This window comes from Torulaspora globosa, chromosome 2, assembly GCF_014133895.1.
Source record: "Torulaspora globosa chromosome 2, complete sequence".
Taxonomy (NCBI): domain Eukaryota; kingdom Fungi; phylum Ascomycota; class Saccharomycetes; order Saccharomycetales; family Saccharomycetaceae; genus Torulaspora; species Torulaspora globosa.
In genome coordinates, this window is record NC_050728.1 from 804,014 (window position 1) to 821,796 (window position 17,783).

At 47.5% G+C, this 17,783-nt stretch overlaps 12 protein-coding genes across 12 annotated transcripts; 8 read left to right on the forward strand and 4 right to left on the reverse strand.

Moving 5' to 3' along the window:
• Positions 1-165: 165 nt before the first annotated feature.
• On the forward strand, positions 166-1,650 carry BNA4 (kynurenine 3-monooxygenase; the record flags this gene model as incomplete). Its single annotated transcript, XM_037282348.1, has 1 exon — positions 166-1,650. One exon carries the CDS (start codon positions 166-168, stop codon positions 1,648-1,650), a length of 1,485 nt encoding a protein of 494 aa, XP_037138243.1.
• Positions 1,651-1,930: 280 nt separating this feature from the next.
• Positions 1,931-4,186, forward strand: BRN1 (condensin subunit BRN1; the record flags this gene model as incomplete). The annotated part of the gene is made up of 1 exon (XM_037282349.1): positions 1,931-4,186. One exon carries the CDS (start codon positions 1,931-1,933, stop codon positions 4,184-4,186), a length of 2,256 nt encoding a protein of 751 aa, XP_037138244.1.
• A 148-nt stretch (positions 4,187-4,334) lies between these two features.
• HG536_0B04340 (sugar porter family MFS transporter) lies at positions 4,335-6,308 on the reverse strand (the record flags this gene model as incomplete). Its single annotated transcript, XM_037282350.1, has 1 exon — positions 4,335-6,308. One exon carries the CDS (start codon positions 6,306-6,308, stop codon positions 4,335-4,337), a length of 1,974 nt encoding a protein of 657 aa, XP_037138245.1.
• Positions 6,309-7,041: 733 nt separating this feature from the next.
• MRX3 (Mrx3p) lies at positions 7,042-7,785 on the forward strand (the record flags this gene model as incomplete). The annotated part of the gene is made up of 1 exon (XM_037282351.1): positions 7,042-7,785. The coding sequence occupies one exon, from the start codon at positions 7,042-7,044 to the stop codon at positions 7,783-7,785; it is 744 nt and encodes a 247-aa protein (XP_037138246.1).
• Positions 7,786-7,818: 33 nt separating this feature from the next.
• Positions 7,819-9,375, forward strand: GLO3 (ADP-ribosylation factor GTPase-activating protein; the record flags this gene model as incomplete). The annotated part of the gene is made up of 1 exon (XM_037282352.1): positions 7,819-9,375. One exon carries the CDS (start codon positions 7,819-7,821, stop codon positions 9,373-9,375), a length of 1,557 nt encoding a protein of 518 aa, XP_037138247.1.
• A 93-nt stretch (positions 9,376-9,468) lies between these two features.
• Positions 9,469-10,083, reverse strand: ROX3 (Rox3p; the record flags this gene model as incomplete). Its single annotated transcript, XM_037282353.1, has 1 exon — positions 9,469-10,083. The coding sequence occupies one exon, from the start codon at positions 10,081-10,083 to the stop codon at positions 9,469-9,471; it is 615 nt and encodes a 204-aa protein (XP_037138248.1).
• An 889-nt stretch (positions 10,084-10,972) lies between these two features.
• On the forward strand, positions 10,973-11,368 carry RPL32 (60S ribosomal protein eL32; the record flags this gene model as incomplete). Its single annotated transcript, XM_037282354.1, has 1 exon — positions 10,973-11,368. The coding sequence occupies one exon, from the start codon at positions 10,973-10,975 to the stop codon at positions 11,366-11,368; it is 396 nt and encodes a 131-aa protein (XP_037138249.1).
• Positions 11,369-11,596: 228 nt separating this feature from the next.
• SCS22 (phospholipid metabolism-regulating protein SCS22) lies at positions 11,597-12,413 on the reverse strand (the record flags this gene model as incomplete). Its single annotated transcript, XM_037282355.1, has 2 exons — positions 11,597-12,285; positions 12,371-12,413. 2 exons carry the CDS (start codon positions 12,411-12,413, stop codon positions 11,597-11,599), a joined length of 732 nt encoding a protein of 243 aa, XP_037138250.1.
• A 286-nt stretch (positions 12,414-12,699) lies between these two features.
• On the reverse strand, positions 12,700-13,944 carry MAP2 (methionine aminopeptidase; the record flags this gene model as incomplete). Its single annotated transcript, XM_037282356.1, has 1 exon — positions 12,700-13,944. The coding sequence occupies one exon, from the start codon at positions 13,942-13,944 to the stop codon at positions 12,700-12,702; it is 1,245 nt and encodes a 414-aa protein (XP_037138251.1).
• Positions 13,945-14,413: 469 nt separating this feature from the next.
• On the forward strand, positions 14,414-14,932 carry MRP21 (mitochondrial 37S ribosomal protein bS21m; the record flags this gene model as incomplete). The annotated part of the gene is made up of 1 exon (XM_037282357.1): positions 14,414-14,932. One exon carries the CDS (start codon positions 14,414-14,416, stop codon positions 14,930-14,932), a length of 519 nt encoding a protein of 172 aa, XP_037138252.1.
• Positions 14,933-15,071: 139 nt separating this feature from the next.
• Positions 15,072-16,433, forward strand: AVT5 (amino acid transporter; the record flags this gene model as incomplete). Its single annotated transcript, XM_037282358.1, has 1 exon — positions 15,072-16,433. One exon carries the CDS (start codon positions 15,072-15,074, stop codon positions 16,431-16,433), a length of 1,362 nt encoding a protein of 453 aa, XP_037138253.1.
• A 328-nt stretch (positions 16,434-16,761) lies between these two features.
• SHO1 (osmosensor SHO1) lies at positions 16,762-17,754 on the forward strand (the record flags this gene model as incomplete). Its single annotated transcript, XM_037282359.1, has 1 exon — positions 16,762-17,754. The coding sequence occupies one exon, from the start codon at positions 16,762-16,764 to the stop codon at positions 17,752-17,754; it is 993 nt and encodes a 330-aa protein (XP_037138254.1).
• Between the last annotated feature and the right edge of the window lie 29 nt (positions 17,755-17,783).

A 17,783-nucleotide genomic window follows, 5' to 3' on the forward strand; every position in this document is an offset into this window, starting at 1 on the left:
AAACTGCTCTTTTTGCCTTCGTATACCGTAGGACAATTTCCAGATTGGAGAATTCAGCTCCAGAACAGCGAAATGGATCTCGGGTGGCATTGCTGGCTATCGGGTTTTTCTGTCGCCACAGTAATTACTGTCGTCGTCTGACGCAACCAATTTTTCATCTACATTATGGCGAAAATCACCAACTTGACTGCACTATCTACTGGTCGACTAACAGCCAAGAAGGCATTGAAAGGTCTGGTAGCTATGTCTGAGTCAGTAGCGGTCGTAGGAGCAGGTCTGGTGGGATGTCTAGCGGCAATTGCCCTTGCCAAGAGGGGTTACAAGGTGACTGTATTCGATTACAGGAAGGACCCTCGAGAAAAAAGTACGACAGATCGGAATTTGAGATCGATCAATTTAGCCATCTCATCCAGGGGAATTACTTCGCTTGAATTTGTCGATGTGGAGATGGCCGAGAGGGTGCTTAAGGATATCATTCCCATGAAAGGCCGTATGATCCATCATTTGAATGGCAGAGAAGAATCGCAGATATATGGATTGTTTGGCGAAACTATCAATTCGATTGATCGCGCCGTTTTGAACAACTACCTTCTTGACGAACTGGACAGGTTTGACAGCGACAAGGTTCAGCTCAAATTCAGCCATAAGCTGAAAAAGATAAAATTCAGAGACCCGAAAGAGTTGCAGAGTTGCGTTTTCTCTACAGACGACGGCGTCGAGCAGGTCTATGGGGTTAATTTTATTGTCGGTTGCGATGGCTGCTATTCCACAACCAGAGATCAAATGCAGCGGGAAGTTAGAATGCGTTATAGCCAGGAATACATCGATTGCTGTTACATCGAGCTTTATATTCCGCCCTCCAAGACGTATGTGGAAGAGTTCAGGGGCAATTTCTCGCTGACGCCGGACCACTTGCACATCTGGCCGCGCCACAAGTTCATGCTTATTGCATTGGCCAACAAGGATGGCTCCTTCACCTCTACTTTCTTCGGGCCTTGGAAGCTTGTCGAGTCTCTGTTGGAGTCGAGATCGAGAGTGGAAGAGTTTCTGCAGGAGAATTTCCCGGATGCGATGGCGCTAATGGGCCTCGAGAACGCCGTCCAATGCTTCATGACCTACCCTAAGGGCGCGCTCATGTGCGTCGAGTGCGAGCCATATCATGTCCCTGGAGGCAGGTGCATCATCCTTGGAGATGCTGCCCACTCGATGGTTCCATTTTACGGCCAAGGCATGAATTGCGGATTCGAAGACGTCAAAGTGTTGATGAAACTTTTGGATGCCAATCATGGAGATCGCGCCAAAGCCTTCCAGGCATACACCGAAACGAGACACCGAGATCTGACCGCGATAATCAAGCTGGCTGTCAGGAACTACAGGGAAATGTCTCATGATGTAACATCAATGGCTTTCCTGCTAAAGAAGAAGATAGACAGTTGGTTAGGCAAGCTCTTGAAGGACACATGGCTACCACTTTACACCATGGTCTCGTTCAGAGCCGATATACCCTATAGCAAAGCAGTCGCCATCTCGAATAGACAAAACAAGATATTGAATGTCATTCAAGCTCTAGTTGTTGCTTCCGTCAGCGTTTTGGGATATAAAGCATTGAGATTGTGTTACCCAATAATCAGAAGGCTTAAGCGTTCTTGAAACCCTAAACTGACGCCTATTTAGCGGGCCCGTATACGGACTACTTCCAGGTAGATTTGATAGACAGTTCCCGGCATATCGCAGAGCCTAGAGATCTGTGATCATGTTTAAATGACCAGCAGCTACCTTTATAGATCGATCGTTGATAGTTATCTATTTTCTTTATTGTGAAGAAGCCGTGTGCTAACTTATAGATCGAATTGAAGCATCGCAGTAGCTAATTTGTGAAGGGCTATGTCTAGGGTAACGCTGTTCAATTAGCCAATTCTGAGACGTGCCAATGTCTGCGCGAATGCCATATGACAACTATGATAATGACGACCAAGGTCTCTTTACCAATCGATCCATGATGATGGCTAACTTCGAGGAATGGATCAAAATGGCCACCGATAACAAGATTAATTCCAGAAACAGTTGGAATTTTGCTCTTATCGATTACTTCCACGATTTGAATGTTTTGAGAGACTCAGAGAATAATATAAATTTCCAGAAGGCATCGGCAACTCTAGATGGATGTGTAAAAATCTACTCCTCCAGAGTGGATTCTGTTACAAATGAGACTGGAAAGCTACTTAGTGGATTAGCTCAAAAGAAGCTGTCGGAGAAGCAGCGTCATGCTGATCAAAATAACGTCGATGGCGGGGAAGGTGGTAATGGCCCGGAAGAATCCGCCGAGGACGATATACAGATAGATCCCTCCACAGGGCTGCCGATTGCTAGAGGCGATGACGTACGAACGAAAAGACGAGTTCACAATCGTGTTTTGGAAACGACTTTAGTTGATTTCGATGCGATCAAAATGAAAGAACTCGACCAAGAATTGAACATTGATCCGTTGTTCAAAAAAGCTCTTGTGGATTTCGACGAAGGAGGTGCCAAGAGCCTTCTACTGAATACGCTTAACATCGACCGCGATGTTAGAGTTGTGTTTGATGCGGCATTGAGAGACGCTAAAGAGAAAGACACTGGCGGGACTGATGGCCATCAAAGAGAGGCCGAGGATCATGGCATAGACGGCAGCGACTCCGTTACAGATATGGACTCAGGTGCTCATGAGAGGAGCAATGGATCGAATACTGATATAACCAACAACAGCATTATAATAGAGGATGAGATATTGGCCCTGGGGATGGACTATATCAAGTTTGAAGATATAAGCAAATGCCTCATTTCAACATCAATGCAACAGCTGCCGAAGGTTGTGGAAGATATCACCAAAGCGAAGACCTTCATTGATGGAGTCAACAGCAAATTTGACAATTTCCTCAGCGAGAAGGAATTGGAGGAAGCAGTACCAGACCTGGGCCTTGATGAAATGGAAGAAGACAATAACATACTTCAAGACGAATTTGACGATCAGCAGAGTGATGGCTCTTCCTATGGACAAGAAGACGCAAACGATCATAATGACGATGACACCGGGAACAACCTTGATGCTAAGGATCCATCGACGCTAGAAGACGAGGAAGCCGGACTAGCTGGTATCTACGAGCAGGATCTCATGGCCTACTTTGACGAAAATCTGACCAAAACCTGGCGAGGTAGAGAACACTGGAAGGTGCGAAATTTCAAAAAGAACATGATAAAGGGTGTGGAAAATAATAAGGCTTTAGGGCAGGATAAGGATGGAAACGAATTGACGGCTAGCGATGAGGCAACAAAGAAGAAGAACAAGAAAACATCGCAGGAAATTGATTTCTTCGCCCTTGATGATAGGTTGGAAGAGGCTGTCTTTGCCTCTAAGAAAAGAACGAACATCGAACTGCCACAGAAATCTAGGACTAATGCCTCACACTACCTGTTACCTGACGATTTTCACTTCACAACGCAAAGGATTACGAGACTTTTCATAAAACCTCAACAAACAATGAGTATTTTTCGACCTAGACGAGGCAAGCGTCCAGGACGTCAGGAAGGGCATGAAGCGAGATTGAATAACAGTACAATTGAGGATAGACATGCCGATAGGGCGTCCACTCCCATTGCGGATGAACAATTTTGGGCTGACAACTATCAGAGAATAGATAGGGAAAATGATCAACAACCATCGGAAGAGCCAGTTAACATAGTAACTAAAGGGCCGGAAAATCCATTTGAGGAAGATGAGGGTGGAGTGGACTTTAATCAAGCATTCGAAGATGAGGAGATCAAAGATGATGATCCAAACCTATTGCCTTCCGAGGCGACTGCTAAATTTTCGTTACCAGACAACAAGGTAAACTTTTCACGAGTATCCAAAAAGGTCGATGTCAAGAAGCTCAAGGACAATATATGGAGCTCCATCAAAACATTAGCAAATCGCTATAAAAGTCAAAAGACTGATGAATCTACTATTGATGAAGGAACTTTAAGATTCAGCGAAATAGCAGTCGAGCTGAGCAAAACATATAAAACGGAAGCAAAGAAAGATATCTCAACGAGTTTTTGTTTCATATGCCTTTTACACTTGGCGAACGAGCATGGATTAAAAGTCACAAGCATGGAAGACTACGAAGATCTGTTGGTTGAATTTCCATATTCTAGTCTTCAAGCATAAATAGTTGATCGGAACGAGACTGATTAGAAATGCCGCTTAGTCTCATATACTACATGGACTCAAAATATGGTTAAAATTCGTTTTTAATCAGGGGACTATTTACTGATTATGAAACAAATGGTGCTAATCATTCAAAGCTATTAGATTCTCATTTTGCGTCTTCCACAAACTCTGTGGTGGCCTTATCATTCCATTCATCTGATTTTAAAGCTATTCTATGATGTGGTATTAGTGGAGGCTGTCTTTTGACGTTCTTTTTTCTTAGGATAGTCTCTTGGAAGTTTGGCCACATTTCTTTAAATTCGTAAGCAACACGTTTGCGCAATGGGACATCGAATATTTCGTCTAATTCTTCCAAAGTATATTGCTTCGTTTCAGGTAGAAAGAAATACACCATAAAAAACCCAGCCACATTCCAAAATGAATAAAAACCGAAAGCACCTTGTGGCTTCATAGCCTTAAGCATACTTGGCCAGGTGACACTCAAAATGAAGTTGAATCCCCATAAGACAACGGTGAAAATGGATGCGTTCAAAGACCGAGATGCCAGGTTTGCGGATTCTGCGGCAATGATGAATGGTACAGGTCCGCAACTGAAACTGTAAATGGCACTGAAAACATATATACCCATTGTAACGACACCTATCTTTGCATCACCTCTGTCCTGTGGGATCCAAAAGCCAAAGCCTGCTATCAATAGGAAGAGCGCCAACCAGGGGAATGTGCGCAGTAGCAAAAACCTTCTTCCAAATCGGTCGATCATCAAGAAAGCTGGCAATGCGAACACTGTGTTGATTAAACCAAATCCGAACGATGCCAGTAATGCGTTCAGAGTAGCAAAGCCACTCTCTACAAAGATAGTAGATGAGTAATACGCAATGACGTTAATACCACAGAATTGTTGCATGAAAGCACAGACGCACGAAGCGAGCAGACCGTTTCTGTTTCTTCTGACAGTGATCATTTCCTTTAATCTGGTAGCAAAAGGCAGCTGCAGGGATTCTTCCTCCATCATTAATATATGCTGATAAAATATGTCACGACATGCCAAAATCTTGTGAGGTCTAATCTTGACAGTATTGTCAAACGCTTCTTTGTATCTTCCTTTACCCATGAGCCAACGAGGGGATTCCGGACAGAAGGGAATTTGGACCATAACGAAAAGAGCAGGAATCATAGCACTGCCCAACATGAGCCTCCAATTCAAACCGCCAGCTATTCCATGAGGACCAACATGGTAAAATATAAGCGAAAAGACGTAACCCCACAGAATACCAAAGGCTGTGTTCAGTTGCCACATCATTGTGACACTACCTCTAATCTGTTTACTAGCACATTCTGCCAGATAAACATTGGTAGTCGCACTTTTTGGACCGATACCGACACCCAATAGCATTCTCATCGCCAGAAGATAATGCCAGCCGCTTTCACCAACAGGCCCAAAACCCTGCAAGAAACATGAAATAGCCGAAACTAAACATGTAAAGAAAATGACGTTCTTACGCCCCATCCTATTATTCAGCCAATCCGTGGTCCAGCACGAAAAGCCAGCACAACACAAGTAGGGAGCACCGTTAATCAAACCTTCAATCCAATTATCCCTATCACTTCCGCTTCCCAATCCCAAAACTTTCGGATAGAATAACATGGCACCGTTTATAACCGTTTCATCCATACCCTGCACGCCCGCTGACATTGCAGATGCGCAAATGATTGCAATCAACGTCCGCGTCATTGATGTCCACGGTCTATGCGATTCATCGTAACATGCAATGCGTTCATCTTCCGAGAGAAAGTCCATATGGTCATATCTATTTGGATCTCTGGCCAAGGCAGCAGCCCGCGCAAAAATATCGTCGTCATTGGGCAAGCCGTGCTTCTCAGCAAAATGCCTACCCATCTGCATTACCTGCTTTACTGAATACTGCCCTAGCACATTACCGTCGCCAGCGCTATTAACATCTCCATCGACCAAAGAGTCATTCTCCAGATCATTCGAAGAAGACTCTCCCATCCTTGGCTTGAACAACGATTCATTGTTAATGTTCTCCATTTTTTCATCCCTTGCATCATGGTGAGAAGTTGTCCCGTGGACATCCTCTGCCGAGCTGCTATCTGACATATTTCAAGTCTTTTTTTTTTTTCTTTGGCCAGATGCATTGATTAGAATTTAACACCAAAATGGCGAGCCAAGATACAATTGCGGTGCCGTTGCCCGTTTATATATATTCCCAATTACAAATCAAGGAGAGAGAATGTTTCCCTCGATACCAAGCAACATACTGTTATAATCGCCTTAGTTCCTTCTCCACAACATTAACAAATGGGAATTCAGGCGGAGAGTCCGGTATTTTTCCAATAGGCGGGAGAAAACAGCATTTACTGTCGAGCCAAGCTTTTTTTTTTTTTGTTGCGTCATGTGTAGCCCCACTAACGCTATAAAAACTCCGTGCCGAAGTATTATGACGTCAACAAAAGGCAGCAACATTAGCGGGACACTTCGCTTTGTTTCTCGGGCAATCTACTTAAGAAGGCCTGAGGGTTCGGAGCAACGGACCGCAACGGCTGATTATGCCCCGCGGTGGGGTTTTGATTTAAAGGGAATGCCATTTCCCCGCGCCGTTCGACCTTTTCTCCGGCTACCTCCGCGGAGACAAGGCTGAAAAGCGGGGTTCTTTCCCGGATAATCCGATCAGTTCCGCGGGTCGGGTAACAGAAGTAAGTTTCACGTGACTTTCATTTGGATCGAGACAGGGGAAACCCTATACTATGCCATACAATAGTGGTATGCAACGTACAGATCTGGGGAACGATGGCGGTTTGGGCCGTGCGGCCAGTGGTATGTGTGGTTGAGGATGAATCCCACTGCTGCAATTATTGGTAAAGGTCTGCTGCTGCCTGCATTTGGATTTACTTTAGGACTGGGTTATTTCATCAAGGCGTGGCCAGATGAAGCAGGGTCTATGACTTTACAGGATAGCGATTCCTCACGGAAACGGGGTCAGTCGAATCTGCAACTGCAGAGACACGACGTGGTGGAGAAGATTGCGCGACATGGACTGTATCAGAAGCTGATGAAAGATCCGAACTTCGATCATTCTTTGCAGAGTCATAAGATTCCTCCCGGTCATCGCGCATATCATGTCGGACAGGGCATCCTGTTTGGTCCCGATAAGCTGGCAATAGATCCGTTGATATTGGCCGACACCAAGAGGCATGAAGTTGTCATATTCTACCATCTGGGGAAGGACTTGGGCAACGAGAACGGCAAGATCCACAAGGGCGTGCTTTCGCTGATTCTCGACGAAGCGCTGTGCTACTGCGGGTTTCCGACTCTACCTAGCAAGAGAGGTGTCACGGCCAAACTGGACATCCAGTTCGACAAGGACATTCCCGCAGATTCTACGGTCGTGCTGAGAGCGCGAGTGTCCGAGTTCAAGGGCAGGAAGTGTGTGATTGAAGGTACGTTAGAGAGTCTACCTCGCGTCTCCAACAGCTGGATAAACGCTCTTTGGGGACCATCACAGTATGCCAGGGCCAAGTGCATTCTAGTGGAGCCCAAATGGTTCAAATACATCAGTTGGCTCAACGTCTTTTAAAGTTCCAGTTAGTTAGTCTTATTTCTATGTATCATGTGCCACGAGTTTTCTCGCCTTAAATGGTTGTGTGCCAAGAGGGAAACAAAGGCAGGTCAGATCGAACTGAAATCATACAGCCAGCACCCGGGAAACAGTGTAAGGGCATCGATGAGCGGTGAAGAGGGTGAGGCTTTCGCAAATAAGGAGTTAACTACTCAAGTCTTCCAAAGACTGGCTTCCAAGCTGGAAAATCGGGTATGTTTTGATTGCGGTAACAAGAACCCGACTTGGACGTCGGTGCCGTTCGGTGTAATGCTTTGCATTCAGTGCTCAGCGGTTCACAGAAATTTGGGTGTTCACATTACTTTCGTCAAGTCTTCGAATCTGGATAAGTGGACAGTCAACAATTTGAGAAGATTTAAGCTTGGTGGTAACCACAAAGCTCGTGATTACTTTCTGAAGAACAATGGTCAACAGTATTTAAATACGTCGAACGTGGATGCGCGTGTCAAATATACTAGCAGCGTTGCGAAGCGCTACAAGGAGCATCTGGATAAGAGAGTGAAGAAGGATAGCGAGCTCTATCCATCGGAACTGGTTCTTTTGGAGGATGATTTAGAGAACGGAAGCTCGACTGACCCATCTTCGTTGGGCGGATCGAAAGAAAACAGTGTAGAAGACTTTTTCTCGACTTTTCAGAAACCGGCTTCGACTCCTAGTGCCATCAATAATAGCCGTCAGGGCTCTAGCTCCCCCAAGGTACTCACACCTTCGAGTACTGGTGGTCAAGCATCTAAAACCAATCCTAGAAGTTCACTATTGGCAGGCAGCAGGAAAAAGACTCCAAGTAGCGGTAGCGGTTCGAAGAAGCATTCAATCCTTTCCTCTAGCCGTAAGCCAACAAGATTCACCGCAAACAAAGTCGATAAATCCGAAGCCGATGATTTGTTTGAGCAATATGCTAAGGAAGCTGAACAAGAGAAGGTCGAGAAACAGTCGGCTGGCTTCGCTTCTAGCCAAAGATCGAAACCCACCTACAAAGCAAGCAAAATCGGCGAGGAGTCAGAAGACATTTTCCATTCGACTAAGAAAGACAATTCTTTCCTGGATGATCTAGACGATAATGATGATTTCAAAGCACCATCTGGTCCAGTGGAAGAGCTGAAACCGAAGTTCGCTAAATTGGGTTTCGGCATGACGATGAACGACGCGGATGAGCTGGCAAAACAGCAAAAGGAACAACGTACGGCCAAAACCGGAATGAACTACACAGGAAAGATTGCCGCCAAGTACGGGAGTCAAAAGGCCATTTCGTCCGACCAGCTCTTTGGTCGAGGCTCGTACGATGAGGATGCCTCCAACGAAGCCAAACAAAAATTAAAGAGTTTTGACAATGCTACTTCCATCTCTTCTTCGTCGTATTTCGGCGAGGAAGAAGCTTCACAGACAGATGAATTCGGGCGCCAACAGAGTTTCGGCAGCCAATCGAACAACAACGGCTTTGTCGACTTCCATTTGGGCAACGAGGACGATTTGCAAATACTAAAAGACGCTGTGGAGCAGGGCGCACAGAAGTTGGGAAACTATCTGAGGGATTACTTGAGAAAGTAGTGTGAAAATCAACAATAAACCAATTATAATGTAAATTTATATATTTCCTGTATAAGCCGCGTCGAGGACTCTATTGCAAATCCGCCATCGACGTCATTCCAGCCTTCTCCGCTTCACGTCCTCCTGCATGTCGCTATTAGGCGTTGCCATTGAACTTCCATTGGACTTGACCTTTCTCTTTTTCGAACTGGCCTTACCGGTGCCGTCCAAGTCAAACGCCAGATCGTCTACCTGGAAGCCCAGTTGATTCTGAAACTCTGTGGGATATGACCTTTCGAACTGCGAGAGCACTGAACGGCACATGTTCCAGTCCATGTTGGGAGCTTCAAATAGAGACGAGTCCCTGTTGATCATCGCCTCATGGTATTGCTCGGGAGTCATCCCGGGCTCCCTACGTACATGGCTCATCATATCAGGATTATTTTGAAACAGTATGTGTGATATCTCGCCACCCTTTCCATTCTCCCTAGTCGGTATTGTGGTGAATTTTCCAGATAGCTCAGATATCTGATTCTTGTAAGACTTCCTCAGCTTGATAGCTTTCGACCCATCCGGGTTTGTTCTCGCTACCTGCTGTGATAAATCCTGCAATCCGTAGACAGATATCAGATCATCGAGAGGATTGGGTCTCTGCGGCTGATATGTTATTTCGGGATCCACATAGTAGTAGTACGAAGGCATCGTTTGTTCATTAATTGCTGTCGACATTGCTTTGGCGCGTCTTCAAGTCTCTCTCGTTCTGTACAATGATCCTACCAATCGAAACTGGCCCTTCTTTATACCTGCGGCTCAGGAGGGCAATCAGCAGGTACTAATAGTGTATATCACAATGGAAAGTAGTAGGCTTCACGTGAAAAAGAAACTACCCAAGCACTTGAAGCCACTTCCAAGAGATTTACGAGCCCATTCCGCTTACGAATTTGAAGACACGTCACATACTAGAAGCTCTACGAAGATCAGGAATCGTCTAACAAGCCGTTTCGTTTACCAACAAGCATAAGCTTGTTGAGTCAAACCTTGTTGGCATCTCACTGGTTTTCTTACTTGTGATCGTCAAGATATACGAGTTAAAAAACTATAATTTTTCACTGGACTTCCGGGTCCTGAAATAAACCCATACACAAGAAAATCGAAATTGGTAAACCCGTACATCCAATAAATCCCAGCTTTTCTTGCGTGGGTGCTGCACCGTTCGTAAATTTGCAGGCGAGCAGCTAGACCCAACCTTGCTAGTTCCCTGCCCTGCCTGTAGGCAGAGAGGCTCACCGGCCAGAGGGAACCCGGGCGCCGTGGGCTGGGAAACTTTCGCTGGCAGTCCTCTGGTGGGTCCTGCCTGGAGGTGCTGTGCGCCCCGTACAGAGGTCTGTCTAGGCAGTGAAAAATGATGGCCAGTTGATATATCTAACTGCAACCATCGTTGGGAGATTTCATACAATACGTCAAAGGAAAGTGAGTATCAAGGTATGTTTAAATATAGGTAACGAGACTGTGAGAAATGGCAGATTAAGGACGAGACTCGATATCGCAATTTCAAGCATAGTTCAACAGTTGTTGGAGGACATTTGTTACTAACGGACAAGGCAACAATTTTCAACAGATGGCTTCTTCTCTACCACACCCAAAGATCGTCAAGAAACACACCAAGAAGTTCAAGCGTCACCACTCTGACCGTTATAAGAGAGTTTCCGAGAACTGGAGAAAGCAAAAGGGTATCGACTCCGTTGTTAGAAGAAGATTCAGAGGTAACATCTCTGAACCAACCATCGGTTACGGTTCCAACAAGAAGACCAAGTTCTTGTCTCCATCCGGTCACAAGGTCTTCTTGATTGCTAACATCAAGGACTTGGAATTGCTAACCATGCACACCAAGAGCTACGCTGCTGAGATTGCCCACAACGTTTCTTCCAGAAACAGAGTTACCATTCTAGCCAGAGCCAAGGCTCTAGGTGTCAAGGTCACCAATCCAAAGGGTCGTTTGGCTTTGGAAGCTTAAAGGGACTGGTCTTAATCTCTGATCAGGATCTATGTTCAAGAATATATACAAAAATCTCTTAAAGCTGTGTACATTGCAATAAGGCATCGTTAATCTTAATTGTTTGCTGAACAAAGTGGCGGGCATATATACATATAGAAGCGGTGTGACTAAGAATCGCAGCCGCAGGCGTGTAACACGGGGATTTATGATACCCAAGAGAAGAGTTTTTGATAAAAGACCGTATATCTAATAGTACAACCAGCCAAGAACCAAGGCGATGATGGCGATCAGAATCAATGCCGTCGAATTTAAAGCACCTTCTTGCGCGGACACAGGTTCAGTCTTGGCCGATGCGGCAGAAGGAGCACTCTTGACATGTTTCTCTGGCTCCGATGCGGGAGTGTCCTCCACAGGCTTACTTACCTCTTCCTCCTCCACACTTCTTTTGGTTTGATCTATAGTCTGAACGGACTCCGGTGCATGCTCTGGATGAGACTCTTGGACGACTGCCGCATTGTTCTGCTCTTGTGCTTGTGCTTGTTGCGCAGGCTTCTCCACAGCTTGCTCGACGGCTTGCTGTGATGGCTCCCGCTGATCGAGTAAATATTTAACCTTTATCTTCTTCGAGACGGCCTTTTGTTTGAACTCGGCCTCCAACTCTGGCCATGCCTCAGCCACGGATTTCTCGCCCAAATCGTATGGTGCAGGTAAAGTTATCACTAGAAATTTGTCACGACACTTAAAATCCTCCGCAGGTTCCTTAGCAAGACCCAGAAGGATCACCTGCACCTTCACTGACTCTCCCGGTGCCACCACAGCAGCATTAGGTCTCACACAGTAGAATTTGGGAGCCGTTGTTTTGACTTTGAAAGCAATTGGCTGATCAGAATTGTTTGTAATAGTGGCATATTCAGTAGATTGCTCAGTAAAAGGAGCTGCAAGTGTTCAAGTTAGTAATCACGCCTCATCCACTGTCTCCCCTTCAAACATCATCAAAAAGGGCAAAAAACGAAATCATACGCTTATACTCCAAGAGATCGGGACTAATATCAACTAAAACCATCTCTTCACAGCTTCCACACTCAGAAAGTCCCCGTTCCGGTTCACCTTGATGAGAGCAAGCTCCGTCTGTTATATGCTATTTGTTCAGCCAAGTATCAAGCCTTGATTCCATGCCAGCCTGGAAAGGAAAAAAGTCCACAGAAGAAAAAAGCGGCTGATCACTTTGAACGCCACACGCGTCACATTGTACGACAAGTAAAACTCAACTATAATACCGATTAGATAGAGGATACAGAGAGCTGTATCTGGTCGATGGCACGCATTGGCGTCGGTCTAGCGGCCGCTGGCTAGTAGTCATCACCCTTGGAGACGACCTCCTTCTTGTGCGGATGCAGAAGTATGGTGTGTTCGAATTGGGCCGTGTAGGAGCCGGGAACGTCGCTGAGAGGCGGATAGTCCTGGACGATGCCCTGTCTCACAAGGTTGTTGAGCGCGAACAGATACTTGTCCTCGCCCAGACGGTCGAGGTAGCGGCGGCAGAAGGGCAGCGTGCCGAAATTCTTGTCGATGGTTTGGAGCAGTTGCCGGGCGCGGGACAGAGATGGTAGCGCCGTGGAGCTGGTATTCTTGGCGTAGTGAGAGACCTCGCAGCCCCTGCCCGTGGTGCCGAAGGTCTCGATGGCGAAATGCTCGCCTTCCTCCATCTTGGTGTTGTCGCCGTTCTTCACAATGGGCACGGATTTGCCGCCGTGGATCTTGTACGGGATGATGTTGTGTCCGCAAAGGTTTCTGCACGGCTTCACGGCGTACGTCTTGCCGTTTATCTCGACCTCGTACGACTCCATGACTTCCTGGATCGCCTCGCCGATGTCGGTGAGCCTGACGTCGATGCCGGACTCCCTGACACCGGTGTAAGTGGCCTCTCTGACCGCCGTCAGGAGGTTATCGTACTGGTGGTCGAACGCCACGGTCCATGCGGAGTCGACGATGTTGCCGTTCACCTGGACGCCGATGTCGATCTTCAGCACGTCTTCCCGCTTCAGGACGCTCGTATCGCCGGCGTTGGGCGTGAAATGTGCCGCACAGTGGTTGATCGAAAGGCCTGTTGGGAACCCGATACCCTGGCTCAACGGGTTTTCCATCTTGGTGAGATCCTCCGCACCGGTGAACTTCCTTGTGGCGTCCTCGATGATGTTAGCGATATCCGTGAGAGCCATCCCCGGCTGAAGCTTGTTCTGGACGTTCTTCCTGACACGGCGGTGGATTTCAGCGCCCTTTCTCACGTCGTTCCAGTGTTCCTCGTTGGCCTGGCTCCTCGCCAGGTACCTTTTCTCCTCGTCGGTAGTACGGGCCAGGTTGAAATCCTGCTGGTAGTCCATCCATTCTCCCTGGGGATAAATGCCGTCTGGGTAAAACGTTGAGATCTCCTTGATGTTGGCATTCTTCTTCTTCGACTTCTTCTTCTTCTTCTTCTTTTTATCCTTGGCTTCGCTGTCACCAGCTGGGGAGCCTTCCGGAGTCTCTACTGCTTCCTGTGGATCCACTTCGAGTTCTGCGACCGCCTCTTCACTCTCCTTCAGCTGCTCGTGCATCGTACACCAGCTCTTGACTTCTAGACAGCTATTAGATCAACTGTCGTACTGCTAGTTCAGATGTAGCTTGTTGAAGAGACCGTTATAACTATATACGTTCCTACTCGAGCTTGCTGGGACCCATTCCAGCACCGCTGGAGGCGGATACCAAGCCCTGGCGACCGCTCCCGAGCGCTAGTGTTCCGGTTGAGTCTTGTTTCTCTGGTCGAAGCCGTTGTGTCGGGAGAAATTTGCCCGTGAGACGATCAGCCAGCAAAACTGGAGCGCCAGAATCCGCGACCGGCATTCTTGACTCGGCCAGCAGCCAATTGAGCACGCCAGGGTCCTATCGGGGCGTTTCCTGACCTTTCTTGCGACGTCTGCTCATCGTTTGTATGTTAGATCGACTCACTAAGAGAAGTAAAAAAAACGCTGCTCATTGAGACCGACAGTTGAAAGCTAGAGATTGCCCGGAAAGCCTGAATCCGCGATGTTCAAGCCTGTATGCCATGCCAATTACTCGGCCAATGCGATGAGAAGCGTACGGTTCTTCGGTGTTAGTTGTCGGGTGCTCCAGGACTTCCCAACTTTCGACCATTCGCTGCTGAACCCGTTGTCCAACAAGAGCTCTCAGAAGAGCAATCAGCTGTCGCAGAGTTTGAATCACGACTACGTACAAAAGACCAGGTCCAATGGCCAAAATAGTGCTCGCAAGTTTGCAGAGTTTGCTCACAATCCCAGAGACGATGCCCTAAGCTCCAGACTCACAGGCGTCGCTGCCGGCAGAACCGTTGACGTGTTCAATAACGACACTGCCAGCGCGTTCAGACAGCTCAACTCGATAATGTTTGCTAATAGAATACCCCAGGACAGCAGGAACCAGCGGTTCTACATGAAGCCCGGCAAGGTGGCCGAGCTCAAGAGATCCCAGAAACACAGAAGAGACTTCATGAAGGGCTTCAAACGGTTGATCGAGATTGTCAAGGACGCCAAGAGGAAGGGCTACTGATCGAGCGAGCGGTAGGGTTCGTGCCATTTAGTTCACTACATTGTGTTCATTTCTGTACATATCGTGTAAAAACAAAGCGTAGGACTATCTCTGATAGAGAGCGACCAAAGACAGTGTTAAGGAAAGAGTCGGTCTCTCAATGTCTTCAAGCGTTCGTTCAGGTGTAATCACTCTGCTGCACACGGCATGTGGTGCTGGTATCTTAGCGATGCCGTACGGGTTTAAACCGTTCGGTGTCATACCGGGGATTGCCATGATATCGTTCTGCGCTCTCTGCTCGCTTGCTGGACTACTGTTGCAGGCCAAAGTGGCTCGTTACGTGCCTGGCAGATCGGCTTCTTTCTTCTCGCTGACTCAGATTATCAATCCGAACTTGAGCGTTATCTTCGATGTTGCAATTGCTATCAAGTGTTTTGGCGTTGGGGTCTCATACATGATTGTTGTTGGCGACCTGATGCCGCAAATAGCGGCAGTGTTCAGTTCGCACGAGCTGCTTTTGAACCGGAACCTCCATATCACTCTGATCATGTTGTTCATCGTGGCTCCGCTGTGCTTCCTCAAGAAACTCAGTTCGCTGAGATATGCGTCGCTGGTGGCGCTCTCTGCCGTGGCGTACCTGTGTGTGCTGATCCTAGTGCATTTTGCATGGCCCTCGCAAGATATAGAGGAGCTCAAAGGACGTGTTTCCCTTGGTCTGCCGGACGGACACACCAATCCGCTGACAACGCTGCCAATCTTTGTGTTTGCATACACCTGTCACCACAACATGTTCTCTGTGATAAATGAGCAGGCGGACGACTCCTTTGGAAACGCCAGGAGAGTGGCCATTTACGCCATGTCGCTGGCGTTGGCGCTCTACGTTCTCGTGGGCGGACTGGGCTATCTGACCTTTGGCGATCACATCATCGGGAATATCATCAAACTGTACCCGCAGTCCGTCTCCACGACTGTCGGGAGAATTGCAATCGTGCTGCTTGTCATGCTTGCGTTCCCGCTGCAATGCCATCCCGCCAGGGCGTCCGTCAACCACATCCTGTTCTACATCCAGGAACGCAAGAAGCAAAGCATGAGAACGGACAACCGCGTCGGCGCCGGTACAGTCGACGAAGCCTCCACACTGATTGTGAATCCCGAGCAAGAATATATTATCGACGAACTCATCGAGGAGGACTCGAGCCAGCAACCGCAGGTGGTTACATTACATGGCAGGAAATTCGTCATAATTACCACTGTACTACTGATCGCCTCCTATCTACTGGCGGTGTCCGTTTCCTCGCTGGCCCGTGTACTAGCCATCGTCGGTGCTACTGGTTCCACATCCATTTCCTTCATCCTGCCCGGGATCTTCGGCTACCAGCTGATCGGATCAGAGATAGAAGCCGGCTCCCTGCAGCTCAAGACCAGGCTCTTCAAGTACAGCGGCCTCTTGCTCGCCATCTGGGGACTTCTGGTGATGGTTACATCTCTGACGGCCACTTTGACGATGCATTCTTCGCATTGATTGCACCTCGCACACCACAGACAAGAAAGCACCACCTTTAGAGGCGACAAGAGACCCTACTAGCGATGATTCCAGAGCCGGCAGAGCCACCAGCAGCTAGATTACTGGTATTATGGTTGCTGCACGTGATGCCTGCTCTCGAATTCTCGGTGAGCTCAAATTCTTCATGCCGATGCTGATCTCATCTCGTAAAACAAACAGCAACGACGTTTAGACTTTGGAATATACTACCTTCTTTGGACTATCGGAACTATTTCAACTTGCTCGAAACCATTGCTGGCATAAGGAAGCCAGCTGAAGTTATCGGTAAACTTCGAAGGACTTGAAGATGTCTATGCCAAGCCGAGCTAGTGCGAGAGCTCAGAGGAGCAGATCACAGATCGAATATTCTTTCCGTCCGAGTAACTTGTTTTCTGATCCCTTTGCCATATCTTCAATCTCAATCTGCCTTCTTTCATGGATCATAGCATTTGTCGGCTGCATCACTACAGCCTCTGGAAACCAGTCGTTCCCTCGATTCACCTGGTGGGGGATCGTGTATGAACTGATGATACTCTGCATGACGATTACGTTCTACTGTTTCAATGTAGTGGATTACTATAAGACGTTTTTGACGGGGGCCTTTGCCGTGGCGTTCATTTACACAACCAATAGCGCGACTATATTGGTGTACGGAGATGGTTCGAAGAAGGCTGCGGCGTCAGCGGGAGTGATTCTTTTGTCCATTGTGAATCTCATCTGGATATTCTACTTTGGAAGCGATAACGGCTCGCCCACCAATAGATGGATCGATTCGTTCTCTTTGAGAGGAATTAGACCGTCACCGTACGAAGATGCATTTCTGAGGGCCAGACGCCGTTCGGTCGGAAGAGCTTTGCAGACTGGACCAAAGAGCAACAGATACACTAGCGATAACTTCTACCCAGAGAACCTGCCTCAGAACTATGTCTCGTCGACGGCGTTGGCAGGGTTCGAGAATACAGATCCAACGTACAGTTCCAACGCGCAGGTTAATAACGCAGACAACAATGCCGGAAACACGTTCATCACTGACTCCACGAATGCGAATACGGATACAACTATGAGCGGCACGCTCGAGCTGTACAGTGATGCTGGGGATGAAAGTTTTCCTTACACCGCTAAAACGCTATACTCCTACCAGGCAGACGCTGGGGACGCTTACGAGATATCATTTGAGCAGGGAGAGATCCTCAAGGTCAGTGACATCGAAGGCCGTTGGTGGAAGGCCAAGAGGGCCAACGGGGAAACAGGTATTATCCCCAGCAATTACGTGCAATTGGTTGATAACGATGTTCTGTAGGATTTTTACTAGCCAGGTTCAATCTGTGT